Source organism: Cottoperca gobio, chromosome 22, assembly GCF_900634415.1.
Source record: "Cottoperca gobio chromosome 22, fCotGob3.1, whole genome shotgun sequence".
NCBI classification, from domain to species: Eukaryota; Metazoa; Chordata; class Actinopteri; order Perciformes; family Bovichtidae; genus Cottoperca; species Cottoperca gobio.
Window position 1 is genome coordinate 7,840,689 of NC_041376.1, and position 12,278 is coordinate 7,852,966.

General features: G+C 41.7%; 1 protein-coding gene across 2 annotated transcripts; it reads left to right on the forward strand.

Annotated features, from left to right (window-relative positions):
• The first annotated feature begins 352 nt into the window (after positions 1–352).
• Positions 353–12,041, forward strand: e2f2 (E2F transcription factor 2). Of its 2 annotated transcripts, none has more exons than XM_029460756.1 (7): positions 353–1,138; positions 6,778–6,877; positions 7,473–7,692; positions 8,729–8,890; positions 9,006–9,120; positions 9,224–9,422; positions 10,067–12,041. In XM_029460756.1, the coding sequence occupies exons 1-7, from the start codon at positions 863–865 to the stop codon at positions 10,339–10,341; spliced, it is 1,347 nt and encodes a 448-aa protein (XP_029316616.1). In that variant the 5' UTR covers positions 353–862; the 3' UTR covers positions 10,342–12,041. The 2 variants fall into 2 exon arrangements, with proteins under 2 accessions (XP_029316616.1, XP_029316617.1); XM_029460757.1 differs by having other exon boundaries at positions 9,227–9,422.
• Positions 12,042–12,278: the final 237 nt, after the last annotated feature.

Below are 12,278 nucleotides of genomic sequence, written 5' to 3' on the forward strand. Positions count from 1 at the left end.
GCTCACAATGGCCTGTGATAACTACAAAAAGTGTTGTACCAATGCAGTTACACACCTCTTATTATATGTCTGGTAAAATAGATTGGACACATTAATTTAAAAAATATTAAGTGTTCATTGTCTTCAACTCCAGCCTGGTAATAAAGAACATTCTGTCCCGAAATGGTGCTACTGTGGCTTTAAGAAGACCAGCCCCATCGGCGAACAACTGTTTTATGCAAATGTGACAAGCCGAACGTGCCGTGAGCCAATCAGAGGCGAGTTCTAACCGCGGGAGATCTAAATTTCGCGGGACGAAGTTTGGCGGTAAAATAGCTGTTCTTCCCTAGTTCTTGTCCTGTTGTATGGAGAGCAGAGCTCTGAGGTGGACGGACAGGAGTCACAGACAGGGTCGGATTCCGCATCAAAAGGAGTCACAATAAACCGTAAATCTCAAGCTGAAACCTGATCTCATTGAGACCTGAAAGCCTTCTGGTATTGGACTTTAAAGTACTGGATGTTTGGAGTAGATAATTTAATTAACCGACAGTTTCTTTGTAACTTGTAGGGTAAGTTTTCGTTGCACTTTGTTACCGGACAAAGGATAACAATACCGACTATCCTGCTGTATTTACTGACGAATTTTATTTAAAAATACGGCTGAATTATCTGTTTAACCCATGCACTTTGCATTTAATTGGCTGATTTCAGCTGTATGAGTTTCTCTTTTGTTATTATATTCGCCGGGTAGAAATACTTGTTCATACAAAGCCTATATAGCAGCAGCAACTTGCTAATAACGGGAAACGATTTAGCAGAGCATTGGTCGGTGTGCTTAGCTACCAGCTTGACCAATCCGGTTAAATTTAGTTTACTCAGGAAAATGATGCGGATGCCTAAAGGCGTCTCTCCGGCATCAGGTCGGCCAGTAGTGGGACTGTCTTGCCCTCAGCAGAAGATGAAGATTGTGCCCACCGGAGGAGTGAAGACCGAGTTCTTCAGCACCGGACTGTCCAGCCCGCCAATGAGCACGATACCAGCCGGCTATTTCACCCAGATCTGCAACACCGCCGCGGCCGAACAAAGAGCCAACAGCCTGTATTCAACCCCCCACGGACCAGAGGCTAAACCCATCAGATCATCCTCCGGGCGACTGCCGGTAAAGAATCAAACACACACTAAGCCTGCACTACAAACACACTTTTCAATAACTAAATACAAAGTGTGTACAGTACAGTGAGTTATGTGGGCGGAATAATTCTTGATTTCCATCGGTATGCACTTGTAGCAGCGTTTGGGGCACATTCAAATATGTTTTGACGTGATAAGCCACAGAGGAGCCACTGTGACTGCTGCTGCTGGATGTGTGTGAATGGTGTGTGTCCTTTTGCCTGCCATGTTTAAATTGTGTGACATATTTTCCCGCAGTCCAGCTGTAGCTAGACAAGACCAGACGCTGTGTGTGTGAATGTGTGTTTGATGGTTTTGGTGAGGGGGGGGGGGGGGGGGTAGTTGATACTGTTTGGAGAGTGTTTGGGGCCCCTCGCTTGTGAAAAGGAAGGATGAGTGGCCTCCACAGTGGGAGATAGCTGGTAGCTTTTACACAACCAAACAATGACCTGGCTGGTGGCAGACATTAAAGTAAACACAGCATTTTACTGTTGTTTTAACCATTTTTGGAGCTATAAAGCTCTAATTTAACAAGAAAGTATCCAGTCATTCATAACATTTGTATTTGTACAGCTTTTTTGTGTGTGATTACACCCTTATAACAGCTGCTCCAACTGCACCTGTCATTGAGGCAACACAGGACCTGTGTAACCTGTTCATATCACTGAAGGAGGTGGAGGTCATAGGTCATAACCGAACAACTGGTTTGTTTTCTGGAGAGATGATGCAAAAAAAAAAAAAGATCCTGACTACATGACTTGGTCATGTAACATTTTTTTTTAATATGAGTGATATTCCTGCAATGTGTAAACAGTATGCTTCCTATTCCTGAAGGATTATTTGAAAAGCTTTATGATCTGAGAGGATTGGATCACACTCTACAATGTGTTAGTGCTCCACACCTGCTGCCGCTTGTTATATTTGGACTCTTCTAGCCTTGCAGTCTTGTAGTAAGTGAATTGCAATGCGGCTAAAGCGGTGAGGGGTTATACTGTGTACAGGGTCTCCAAATCTCATGTTAACCCCTTGCCCTTGGAGCCTGTATTCACTAATAGGCCCTTCAAGAGGATTATCTGGACATACGTTTAGTGAGGAATAGACTACCACCTGGTTTATCATATGCCAAGGTACACTTAATTACAAATGTCAAATTCTAATCCTTATTTTTACTAACTTGAAACTAAATGTTTCCCCTTTTTAACCCAGCATGTAGACCAGTCCATGTGACATATATTTTGCCTATAATTGGCCCAGGCTAATAAAGAGTGTCTTGGATGTGGGGTGATAGGGTTTATTACACACATACTGCTATGCAATCATCAAAAGATGGTGACACGTTGCTGATAAGGAGTGCTGAGTGTGTTTTCTCACTGATAATGGTGTTGTCCATTCTTCCTCATTATACATATATACAGTGCAGATACACATGTGTTTGGAATTGTTGTCACCCCATTAACTTCTGTTTTTAAGTGACTTGAAGAAAAGCAGGAGTTCTGAGTTATTACACATCACATTTCACTTGAGGTGGAAATGAGTGATGCACTTTTGAAATTGCAGAGCAGGTTTCAAAAGTCCCAAAGCCTCATGATTATGAAACTTCCTCAACATGTTTCAATTCTAGGGGGAAAAAAGCAGCTTCAGTTCTTTCAAACATATGATGCTATGAGTAAGGGATGGGCTGAAAATGTGTATCTCATCTGAACAACTAAAGAAACATACTCGTAATTCCATTTAGTTTCCTTTTCTAAAGGAAGGATCTTTAAGATAGTTCTTTCCTTTGACCGTGCCTCAAAAACATCTAAAATCGCTTCCTGTTTATAGTCTTTTTCTATTAATGAGAAGATGTGCCTTTTTCTTGACTTCCTAGAGTCCTAAATTTTGTTTTCTGGGGGTTTCTGAGAAGCGTTCTAGTCTGTGACACAGACAGGACTTTCTAAATTACTAGCAGTTGCACCTGCAGTGTTGTTAGGGTCATGTCCCAAATACAACGATATTGTGTCCACTCCCAAATCCTTAAATACAGAGATTTAGATGCAGAGCAGAACAGTATCCAAATTACGATGAACTTCAGTTTTCAGCCACAGAGCATCACTGGTGCAGCTGGTATGGACTAAAAATAAATGATCTGGTTTCATTCAACCTGTTGTCAAATAGTCTTTTCCAGTTGTACAGCCCTGGATGCCATGGTTATTATGATGATGTTTAAAGGAAAAAAATATATATATATATTTTAATTCCTCGCTGAATTTAAAGAAAGTAGTGACTAGAGCAGGGGTGCCCAAAAGGTAATTTTAAAAGTAGCTCACAAGCCAAAAATGTGTGGGCACCCCTGGACTAGAGGGTGTGTTATGTATGTGCTTGCTGACACAGCAGCTTCATTGCCTGTTCAGTCATGTGTCTTATGTTTACAGGAAGTGTGTCTTCTTCATGTATAGCTCACTTGCTCAACAACACTACAGTAACCACTGTCTTTTAGGTGTTTTTGAACTGGGTAACAGGATGCTTGGCTTAGCATGAAAACCTGAGTTCCTTTTAAGTAAATCTACACAACAGTCATGCATAATCCCACGCACGGACGTTTACTCATGGCACACTGAGGAAAAGTTAATGTTTGACTGAATGAAGTTAACCGGATTTAGACATCTCGTCTTAACCTAATAAAGACTGTAAAGGTAGTGTATCATTGATGGTCATGTGACTTTTAACCATGGGTGTACACTGCTGATAATGTTGTGTCACTCTTGTTTCATTTCGCATTGATAGTGATGTAAATGTGTTACAGAATTCAGGCCTAAGTCCAGGGAAGCCCTTTCTCTCTATGACGGCTGCTTTCAGTCAAACCTCATCCTCGAAGCAAACAAGATGAATGAATTTGTCTGTTTCAGATGCACCGAGCCACATTTACGTCAGCCAAATGACAATCTGGCAACAAGATGCATGTGCATAATGTCAACCAGAAACAATGTCCCACTTATTCCCTGCTTATGTCACATGTGTGCGTGTTTTGTACTTTTGTGGAATGTGCGTGATCCGCCAAAACGGCATGGACATTGATATCAGCTTTATGAATGACTCTTTTCTGTCACTTTGTGGGAAAACAAACCTCTTTCCTATCACTACCAGTGCTGCTTTGAATCACCTTGTGGTTCCAGAAAGCCCCCATTCAGACTGATAGCGCTTGGGTGTGACATTGGCCACATTGCCAGGCTGTATGATCTCACCCAAAAATTTCTCTCTGCTTCTCTATTCCCTCTCATTCACCTTGTTTTACCCCGGCCTCAGGCCAGCGCCGACCCTGATGCATAATGTCCTCAATAGGGGAAGTTTTGCATTTCAAAGTAGCCCCCCCCCCCACTCTCCACCTCCAACCTAAATGGACATATCTACCCCTTTTTGCCTTTTTGAGAGCCACGTTGACAATCTCATCAGCAATGCAGCTGGCATTGTTTTTCTTTTGACTCCAAGGTGTGGTAGTGAGGGGTTTGTGTACAGAGGAGTGGATATTTGCAGGCATACTGTAACTTGCCCTTCGCTTCGATGGAATCTGAGTCCCACGCAGCCTGACAGACTCTGACTTTGTGTGTGAAACAGGAATCAGCCAAAGAATGCACAGCAAACAGAAGTCGCCATGTGCGGAGCTTTTGGGTGTAACTGGGCAGACGAGTCCCGGAGATAAAGAGTTATTAGGACTGTATTTGGCTCAGGGCTTTTCCATTTCACAGCAATCGTCCTACACAGTCATTTGCTGTGCAGAAACTGATTTTAAATTGAGTAACTATAACAGTGCACACAATTTCCACTTTTTTTGTCTAAGTCTGACATCCTGTCTTTGCACTATATAGAAGGCCGTTTGGGTTATATGGTTGAGTCACCAGAGAAATCCCTCATGCAAACAAGGGAGCACCCAAGCCCTTACAGCTGCAGGGTGAAACCGTTGCTTCCCCTCTTACAACATGTCACCATGACTGTGGCTGGGAATGTCAAATTATAGTCCTACAAGCCTGAAATATGTAGACGTGGTGCAGCTTGAACTATACATTTAGGTCATGGAAGTTATGAACCTTATTCTAATGTCAAAGCTTCTCTTTTTATACAGTACTTTTGCTGGGACTGAAGGAATTGGACAACCACACAGATCTTCTCGCTGTTTTATCTACAGCTGTCACGGCTTGTAGACACTTATCTGTTCCTCTCTGTGACTCATGGTGTTTGGCAGCTACTGTCAGGACTCTGACCCAACCAAAAACATATCTTTTAATTCCATAAATAAATGCTAACAGGCAACATTTTTGTTCAGAGTAGCTGGTCACTGCCCTGACCTGTGTCTTTCTCCGTCCTAAATTAATGTATGGCAGCATGTATGCTGTGAGGATTTAAAGCTGCCCCGCCAGCAGCTCATAGACTGTGTGTGTTGCTCCAGATGTCGCCAGTCAACAGGTGGACATGTCAGGGAGCACACTGGGACAATGGCAGCCTTCATTATCCCCGCACTCACACAGGCGCATCCACACGTGGTTAAGTCAATTCAGCACTTTTTCCGTCTCTGGAAGTCAGTTGCCTAAACCTATTAGCCAAAGCACTGCGGTGACGAAAAGGATTACTGTCGCCAAGTATTTGTGAAGAAACAAACACTTTCAGCTCAATACAGAGCTGAAAGGTTAAGGGAGGACACAGTCATAGATGACTGAGGTGAGGTACTAACCAGATTCGGCAAGTTACCCAGCAGCCTTAGTAACGTCTAGCTGAAATCCCCACGCCTCGTTAGCTCAGTCACCAGAGTGTTTTGTGTGGGCGCACTTTGTGACAGGGACAATGAATGCAGATTGGCGGCAAACCTTCTCGTCCATCGTGTTGGAGTTAACAATTAATTGGCAAGAATTGTGCATGTTAGGGTGTTGCCACGTTGCACAACTTGTCACTTTTCAGACAGTTGGTAATTTCTCAATCCTGTGAGGGAGGCCGGGTTCATGTGACTTTCACTTTTGTTATGTTGGGCCTATGTAGGTTGTTAAAAAAAAAAGTAGTAGTCACATGAAGACATTTAGTTTATATTGCGATCCAAAGGTTCTGTGTGTGTGTGTGTGTGTGTGTGAGAGTGTGCGCGCGCTTCAGATTGAAGCTGCAGGTCTCAGTGTGTGATTCATTACAGTTATAGTCAAGTAATCATGTGTGTGGAGGAAAGGCGACGTAGGGAGGCTTTAGAGGGGGGAGAAGTCATAGAGTGATTCCAGGGATTTCCTTGCATTTTGCAGGCAGTGGGTTGAGAGACCCCCCCCCCCCCACACACACACACACCCACACACACACAATCAGCCCCTCTTGAAGTGCTTGTGAAAGTGTGACGGGGGTGCTTTGTTCCTGCACTTGAGGGCAGTTGGCACATTTACGATACTTTTCAACAACCTCTCATTTAGCACTTTTACCAACATGGACGCGCCCTACACACTAACCTTTAACTTGTTAAGTAGGATGAAAGATTGTTTTCAGCAGACAAGGGAATTATTCAAACGGGGTATACGTTCACACTGTATAATAAGGTCATAGCGAATACTGCAACTATAAGAAACACCCTCCTTGCTTCTATAGTTTGTTTTTCTAACTAATCTACATAAACTCTTTGCTCTCTAGGCTAAAAGGAAGCTGGATCTCGAGGACCCTCTTTACATGCCAGAGTTCCGCACACCCAAAGGCAAATGCAGCATCGCAGCCAGGATACCAAGTCCAAGGAGTGAGTACCCCAACTAAGGGTCAAAAGATAGATAGACGTGAGAGAGGGGGTAGTGTAGTAGGTTTCGTGTAGTAGATACTTGAGCGGCGCCCATGATAGTAGTGGCATCTGCTTCTATTTAAGTCCAATTTAATTACAAAGAAGAGCAATATAAAGTACAAAGAGATAAGTCTTGAAGGAAACAGGGTCAGATTAGAATTGCTCAGAGCACACAGTAACATCAATTAATGAACGTGTGTGTTTCAAACACCACGTGCAATACTTTCAAAGACACGTGCTTTGGGGTAATAAGAGATTTTAGCACTGTGATTTGGTGTCGACCGGTGTGAAGATGGTTTACAATCAATGAATAGGATCATAAAAGCAAAATGCTACATGAGTCACATTAACACAGGAGTTAAGGTAATTGACACATTCATATGATAAAAGTTTGGAACTTTAGTATGCTTACCTTCTTACACCAGGGTTAGGGTTTGTGCAGAAGTGCAGTGTAAATATTCTTACTTACTTTCATGATCGCTTACATGTGTGGTTCTGCTTTTATTTCCAACTGTTCCCGTCTTCACGTGCCTTTGTCTGTATCTTCTGTTCTCAGCTCCAAAGTCTCCCGGTGAGCGGACGCGGTACGACACCTCCTTGGGCCTGCTGACAAAGAAGTTTGTGGGACTGATCGCCGAGTCTCCCGACGGAGTTCTCGATCTGAACTGGGCCACCGAGGTTCTGGAGGTGCAGAAGAGACGCATCTATGACATCACCAACGTCCTGGAGGGAGTCCAGCTCATCCGAAAGAAGTCAAAGAACAACATCCAGTGGCTGTAAGCACCAAAACAGAAGAAGACATTTAATGAGGAGCGGCATTAGTCTTAACTATATATAGATATGTGGAGAAAAAACGTATTTCTATAGGCCCTATAGTCTGACTGGCTCATGTTCAGAGGGTGTTTGTATGTATCAAATTTAAATGCCATCCTCTAAACTGTTACCTATGGAAATATATTTGTGCCAAAAATAAGGGTGAAAAAAATAATTTGTTCTAATACTGAAAGTTTGAGTTTATTCTAGACCTTTAACCGTAATGCAAGACAGTGTGACCCTTATTGAAAATGTCCCCCAATTACTTTTGATGCTTGGTGAAAGTTTCAGACCCCATGGTGGTGTTGGTTAAACTATGGGCAGCACAGGGTTTGTGGTTGTTGACCACATGACAGCCACAGTCCTATAAACACATCTCTCAACACAATCAGAGAGCGTTTATTTGCTCATGTCAAACCGCTCAGAAAAGGCTTTGATATCTACTAAGCCAACTGCCAAACATTTTACTCACTAAATTGTAGAATAAGCAGGCACTTCTCATGTTTAGCAGCAGTCAGAGTTTCCCACGGATGAAGCCTGAACATGGCTTTACACTGAGCGGCCTGTAAGATAAAGTAATATGTTTCCCACAATGCAAAGCAACGCAACATACTGCATAATTAAATACTACCATGTTCACAGTGTGGTTGAGACTATTACTAGAATCAGTTATGTAGCATGTTTGGCATGGACTAGAACTACAGCTTCTATATGATCACAGAGTGAACCAACAGCTCTAACACAGCCTCAGCTAAAATTAAAATACTTTAAAAAAGATTATCTTTATAGAAAAGCTGTTTGTGTGGCTATAACTCAGTGTATTTATTCTTGCATACGCTTAGCTTATCTGCCCCCTAGTGGCTGTTAGGGTGCAATGCAACATATCTAGACAACATACTGTCTATTACCGTGCGTGTCTTTGTTTTTGAGTTTTTACGACACCTACGTTATTAACTGCAATCACATCGTTATTTCTATGTTCTATGTGTGTTCTCGTAGGGTTGGAGATGTATTTGAGGGTGGTGCAGGTGGAGGAGAGAAGGCTTGCGCGCTGAGGAAAGAGCTTGGAGACCTGGAGAGAGTCGAGAAATCTCTGGATGACCTGATCCACTCCAGCACCGCACAGCTCAAGCAGCTCACAGAGTATGAAGATAATAAGAGATATCCTTTACATCCCGCTGTGTTTGCTTGTGTCCTCTTCATTCTGTGTCTGGTTACACATGCAAATATCCACTTCATTTGTGCTGCTGTTATCAGCCTTGACCGCACGCTGTACATTGGGCTATGTGACATACCAAGACATCCGCTCCATCGGCACGCTCAGAGACCAGACAGTCATTGCCGTCAAGGCTCCTGCTGACACCAAACTGGAGGTGCCAGACACGGCAGGGGTAAGAGAACAGATTTCATTGTTGGTAATAAAAACACACATGCAATAAAACAATGAGCATTGTATATGGATCTTTAAATGTTCTCTTTTTTCCCTCCTTACAGCAGGGGTCGTTACAGATATATTTAAAGAGTAAGAATGGCCCCATTGAAGTGTACCTGTGTCCAGAGGAGGGTCTTGAAGATGCTAGCCCAGTTAAAAGCGCCGTCACCCCTAAAAAGGAGTTCCCTCAACCCATCGCCCATCACCATGCAACCCCAATGGCTCCACCAAGCTACAGCGTCAAAGAGGAGCCTGCTGAATGTAAGTCTTTCTGTAGGGTAGGGTAGGGTTAATGTACAGGACAGTAGGATTCTGACTTTATTCTCACACTGGGGGCTAATTGGTTATTGAGTCACTTTATTATATAATGTTATAGGAGTGTTATGCTAAACTGGTGAGCTATTGGTGTATTTTTGAACTTCCAGTCTTTATGCTAAGCTAAACTAATCGCCCCCCCCCCCCCTAGCTCTAGCTTCATACTCAATGTAGACATGAGAGATGTGTGGCAGAAAGTGTGTAAAGATATTTCCTAAAATGTCAAAGTATTCCTTTAACATTATGCTCACATACACTTTAGTGCAGTTTAAATTACCATACCAGTAAATATTCAATAAAAATACTAAAATAATGAGGAAACATTTCAAACAGTGAAATTTAAAGTAGAAAAGAAAATCAATAATAAAGAAAAACAATTACTTAATACATAAATAAAAAGTAATAGAAATCACAAGGATAAAATTAAAAAATACAATTTAGTAAAAGGATAAAAAAATATATATATATATATATATATATATATATATATATATATATATATATATATATATATGAATAATAATAACACATTCAAGAGACATGTCAGGCTAAACAGATTAATTTATGTTCTGTCCTTTTTTTTATCACAGTCCACATTTCTGCAGCAGCTCCAGCCGCCTCCTCAGCTGCAGCCTCTGTTTCCGCTCTGCTGGACGTCGAGCGTCTGCTGGGTTTGCCCCCCAGCCTCCTCCAGATTACAGAGGACCAGCTTCCTTGCACCTCTTTCGCCCCGGACCCCAACACCCCATTTGTCAGCTTCTCTCCACCTTTGGATCACGACGATTACCTCTGGAGCCTGGAGGATAGCGAGGGAGTGTCAGATTTCTTCGACACCTATGATCTTGGAGAACTGTTGAAGAGCTGAGGTGTAGATGAAGGAGGGCAGAGGTCATTTGGGGGAGATTAGGGGGAAATATTTAATTGAAAGCCTTCTCGAGGTATGAAATATTACACTATGAAGCCATAACTTCCGGTTTTGATGTAAATTATTCCAAAGGATGAGTTAGCCCCTTTGTTTATTTTAATAAAGTAAAAATCATTTGTAAATATTATTGTAAAAAATGATCAGAGGGTGAGGCTTAGATTGACATGGATGTGTACTCTCCAACCTTTAGGAAACACTGTTCAAAAAGCAGGGATTGTTTTGAATTTTTGTATTAACTCGGAGTTATTATGAATATCATATCCCCAGCAACGAAATCTGATGCATTTAGTCATCAGGCGGTGTTTACAGTGTGACAACTCAGGAATTATTTTCTTTCTTGTTTCCAAAGTCTTAAAGTTTTGTGCCACTCTTTGACCCATAGGGGGCAGCCTTGTATTATGTCAGCTTTAACTGCCATGCAGCGTTACATGATTCAATCACTGGATGAGAGAAAGCTAAAGCCATCAAGAACCAAACACAGTGTGTGTGTTTAAGAATCTTTATATCTTCAACACCGACCAAATGAAGCTGTGAACAATAATCCTTGTAGATCCAAAAATCTGATGTTGAGCTCATGTTGCTTCTGTCTGATCAGGTTTGCGCTCTCCTGCCTTAAGCTTTATGTCGGGCCTTGTAACCGTTTGGTGCTGCATTGTGTGCCAAAATGTGAAAAGGCAGCTTCTGACGCCCATTAGTGGAGCCAGATCCAGAGTTAATGACGGATAATGGGTGTTTTGTGAATACATACAGTCTCTGACTGTGCAAGAGGGTCACACTCACTCTTGTTGGTTTGGCAGCTTTATTTCAAATCCAGGTGCTCCTCTATTGATAAGAGTTTGCTGATTTTAATAGAAGATTTTGGATTTAGTAGTGTGGAACTACTATTGTATTTCTGAGGAAATAACCCAAAATAAATGAAATGCATCATCTGTGTTGCAGGTGTAGTGGAAGGGGGGGGGGGGGTAATTGATGTAATTAAGGTTTAATTAGAGTAGCGATTTGCTTGTTCTCTTATTCAGAAATGGATGAAGTCTGTTGCTCTAGCAGCAACAGAAATAAGAAGGAATTTATGTCTTAGCTTTTCAAATTTCAAGCCCATGAATGCTTTCCCACATGCATGTGCAACGCTATTAAATGTCAAAGACATTCACCCGAGGTCAGAGCAGCTGTGACTTTTATCTGCTTAAAGGATCTTTTATTTTCCAAGCGTTTCTAGACATTTGTAAATTTGAATTTCATGCAGATGTATTTGTGGCTTTCCCTGTACACTGCAGAGATAAGCTAACTGTCCTGTCCTAACAAAACTTGAAAATGTGTGTTTGTGTGTGTGTGTATTTGACAACTTGGCAAATGGGTGTCATGGTGTGTTTGTGTGTGTGTGTGTTTTTACAATGTAGATTAGAGAATGTGAATTCAGAGTTTGTAGATTTTTTTCAATGAGCATTATGTTTCTGGTATTTGTACATAACTTGTTTTGTATTTATACCTTTTTGTTTTTCTGAATTGATACTGGCCTTTTTTTTTTTTTACAGAAGGCACAATTGTTTTTGTATGACATGCGGCACTTAATATTTTGTAATATTGTGTGGTCTGTTTGAAATGATTAAATAAATACTGAAGCCATGGTTTACACTTGGAAATGTGCTCCGTTTATATCTCAACTAGTCATGTCAGAAAATGTATTAATGTTGTTCAACAAAACTGCAGTGGAACCGCTTCTTCATGCATCGTTGCTTTCAATTGTTTTCTCCCAAGCCTCTACAACGTATGTCCTAACAGGACCTGACCCTTGCTGGAAATTTCACTAGCATTATGGATTTCATCTCCAAAATCTAGAGTAGGAACCCGGAGGGTCAAATCTAAAATATGGAGTATCT

Bases quoted from the DNA above. Each gene is read 5' to 3' on its own strand.
- e2f2 (XM_029460756.1), top strand. From the start codon at position 863: ATGATGCGGATGCCTAAAGGCGTCTCTCCGGCATCAGGTCGGCCAGTA. The intron at 1,139-6,777 runs GTAAAGAATCAA...TTTGCTCTCTAG, and splicing joins CATCCTCCGGGCGACTGCCG to GCTAAAAGGAAGCTGGATCT. The intron at 8,891-9,005 runs ATATCCTTTACA...CGCACGCTGTAC, and splicing joins GAGTATGAAGATAATAAGAG to ATTGGGCTATGTGACATACC.